Source organism: Pterocles gutturalis, unplaced genomic scaffold (genome assembly GCF_000699245.1).
Source record: "Pterocles gutturalis isolate BGI_N339 unplaced genomic scaffold, ASM69924v1 scaffold5820, whole genome shotgun sequence".
NCBI classification, from domain to species: Eukaryota; Metazoa; Chordata; class Aves; order Pterocliformes; family Pteroclidae; genus Pterocles; species Pterocles gutturalis.
Window position 1 is genome coordinate 1 of NW_010140549.1, and position 3510 is coordinate 3510.

At 55.2% G+C, this 3510-nt stretch overlaps 1 protein-coding gene across 1 annotated transcript; it reads left to right on the top strand.

The window, feature by feature from the left end:
* Nucleotides 1-39: 39 nt before the first annotated feature.
* On the top strand, nucleotides 40-3502 carry LOC104469265 (calpain-1 catalytic subunit-like; the record flags this gene model as incomplete). Its single annotated transcript, XM_010083714.1, has 4 exons — nucleotides 40-315; nucleotides 864-933; nucleotides 3110-3228; nucleotides 3365-3502. Coding segments are annotated over exons 1-4 (573 nt in total), but the record flags the coding sequence as incomplete, so codon positions are not given.
* Between the last annotated feature and the right edge of the window lie 8 nt (nucleotides 3503-3510).

The following is a 3510-nucleotide window of genomic DNA, read 5'->3' on the forward strand; positions in this document are numbered from 1 at the left end:
GCCCCAGCACAGCCATTCCCATTTTGTTACAGGGAGCGGAGCCGAAGGTAGCGCTGCCGGTGCCCGGCTATGATGCCCTTTGGCGGGATGGCTGCTCGTGTGCAGAGGGACCGCCTGAGAGCCGAGGGGCTTGGCCAGCATAACAACGCCATCAAGTACCTCAACCAGGACTACGAGGCCCTCAAACAGCAGTGCATTGAGAGCGGCACCCTCTTTAGGGACCCCCAGTTCCCAGCCGGCCCCACTGCCCTCGGGTTCAAGGAGCTGGGGCCACACTCCAGCAAGACGCGAGGGGTGGAGTGGAAGCGCCCATCGGTGAGTGTTGCTTCTCCTTGGGCTGGGCTGACGTCCCTGCACCACGATGTCTGCACCGATGTGGTTTGCCGTACGTGCTGCAGGCTGGTGCTGGCCCACTCCTCTGTGTGCTCAGAGCCCCTCGAGTGCTTCCCAGCCTCCTTTCCCAAGGGGTGAGAGCAATGCCCCATGTGTGCTCAGAGAAGCATCGTGTCTAGCAGGCTCTGGGCAACAGAACATGGACTATAAAATGGGTGGGCTGTGTCATTGCTTCTAGGTGTCAGGGCATGGATGTGTCACTGGGGCTTTTGAGGGTGGCACGAGTGGAAGGGGAATGCCATTAGTCTATCGAGCCGTGTCCTCCCATGGCTACAACAGAAGATCTTGCTTTGCCCTACCGTGATGGCCTTGGCGTTGCAGCCAAGCAGGTTTCCTTGGCAGAGGGCAGGTGGGGTGCATCTCTTGGGGACCATGTACCCATCCTGCCAAGCCACAGATGCCGTGGGTGCCAGCCCCCCAGGCCCTGCTGAGATCCAGCACCAACATCTGATTCTCTCCTCCTCCTGCAGGAATTAGTGGATGACCCTCAGTTCATCGTTGGCGGTGCAACCCGGACAGACATCTGCCAGGGAGCTCTGGGTGAGTGCTGGAGCTCTATCCCCAGACCTTGGTCTGGAGAGCAGTGGCTGGGGATGGTTGGCAGGGCTGGAGAAGAGGTGTTTGTGTAAATTTTGAGAGTGGATCAGTTTCACAGCCCCTGTCCCCAGGCCCACGCAGCACATTATCATGCCAGCCTCTGCACAACCATCTCCATACCAAAGGATCACTTCCCATTTAGCGCGGTGGAAGCTGGAAGGCGGGGGAATGCCCTGTGCCTCCTGGTGGCTTTAAGTTAAGGCTCCATGGAAATGGGTTGATGCGTGCACAGCTTGAGCATGGGGGAGCATCAGGGGAGATGACGGGTGGATCCATACCTGATAGTCCTGGTTTTGGCTGGGACAGGGTTAACTTTCTTAACAGCAGCTGGTGTGAGGATGTATTTTGGATTTGTGCTGAGAAGGCGGCTGATAACACACTGATGTTGATAGTTGTTGCCAGGACAGTCAAGGACTTTCCAGCTTCTCTGCTGTGTCCGTGTCTGCAGGTGCAGGAGAAGCTGGGAGGGAGCACAGCCCCAGTTACGAGCCTAGGATTTCACCTTAGGTTTAGGACTGAGACCCAAACCGGCCAGCGACATATTGCATATCATGCATGGTATTATAGATGAGGCTCTGTCTGGAAGTGCTCTTTCTCTCCGGGTCGGCTCTTTCTGGGTTGCCCCTCTTTTGGGGTCATCTCGCTCTCTTGGTCAGCTCTCGGTCTCTCAGATGCTCGGGCTCTTATCTCCTTTCCAGAAATCCAGTTTTGGGACTCTCCCTGTTCTGAGATCATTAGCAAGGAATGGGCTGAGCCTTGGTCATTGGGTGGTGAGCAGTTTCACTGTATATACACACTCATTTGTGTATTTGTATATATTACTATTATTATTGTCATTATTCTTATTATTATTTTCAGTATTATTGTAGTTTAGTTATGGAATTGTTGTTATCTCAACCCACGAGTCTCTTTTCCCCTCACCCCTTCAATTCTCTCCTCCATCCCTGGGATGAGGGAGGGTGAGTGAGCGGTTGTTGTTGTGTTTTGCTGCCAGCCAGGGTCAAACCACAACACTGAGCTCCTTGCTTTGGTAAATGGTGAGGGATAGCATCTGTATGACAGTAACAAGCTGAGGTGAGGATGTGCTGGTCATGACACAGTGCTTGCGGAGCACCGTGGCGTGGCAGAAGGGAATTAAGAGGAGAGCTATGGAGTACGAGCAATGATTTGTCATTGCTCCAGGGGTGTCTCCCAAGGCAAAGGCACTGAGACAGGGAGAGCAGTGTTAATGGGCTGGGCAGGCTGGCAGGGCTGGCAGCTGGGATTTCGTGGTTATCGGAACCAGATCTGGGTACCACCAAGAGCATCGTTGTGATTTGGATCCAGTTGGGCACTTGATGAGGAGTATCGTATTGCTAGCACACATAGCCCGCTGGTTCAGGGCTGACCACATTGGATGCACCCCGTAATTAGAACAAACCTGAGGCGGTAACGGGAGCACCTAACAGCCCCAAGCGCTGCAGTGGTTTTCAGTTGGTCATTAAAAAGTCTGAAATGCCATTTTGTCAAACCACAGCCCAGTACAGGTTATCCAGGCTCAAGGCTAAGGTGTGACAGGCTTCAAAGGCAAAAGAGAAAGGAGAGACCAGGGCAAAGAATTAGAAGCGTGGTGCTGGCCTGGGGCAGCACTTGTGGTTCAGAGCTCTTGGAAGGAAAAGCGCGGTGGTGTTTCTTGCAATTTGAGAAGCCAGAGCAGCAGCATTAAACCTCTCGCTTGATAAAAAGGGTTTTTTTAAAAATGCGAAGTGTGATTCCACTGCAGAACTCACTGTCTGAGTTGTGGAAGGCACCCACACGAAGGAGCCCCAGGAGGTCTGGATAAATGGCTGCAGGAGGGGGCTGTTGGTGCTGACCATACGTGGTGGTCTGGCCCCAGGCTCCAGGTCAGGGAGGATTGTTCCCTGCTGCCGAGAGCTAACGCTTCTCTCTGAGACAGGCTGAACAAACCTGGATCCCTGAGCTCTGTTTGCCCACTGGACCCTCTCTGGTTTCTCCATGTGCTTTTTTGAGCCCCAAACATTTGCAAGGAGAGCACACCGTGGCCTCCTACACATCCACCGCCTGCCCCCAAAGCAAGGGAGGTGCTGGGTGCTCACGCCGATGTCCTCTCCTTCCCCAGGCGACTGCTGGCTGCTGGCTGCCATCGGCTCCCTCACGCTCAACGAGGAGCTCCTGCACCGCGTGGTGCCCCATGGGCAGAGCTTCCAGGAGGACTATGCCGGCATCTTCCACTTCCAGGTGGGCTGGGAGCTCCTGGCCCTCCACAGCTGGTGGTGGGAAGGAGGGTGGTGGGCTGAGGACATCCCTCTGGGGTAGGGATGAGCAAGTTCATGCGATGCTCTGAGCTCACCCCTCTCTCCTCTGATTTCCCCAGATCTGGCAGTTCGGTGAGTGGGTGGACGTGGTGGTGGACGACCAGCTGCCCACCAAGGACGGGGAGCTGCTGTTCGTGCACTCGGCGGAGTGCACCGAGTTCTGGAGCGCTTTGCTGGAGAAGGCTTATGCCAAGTGGGTACCCCC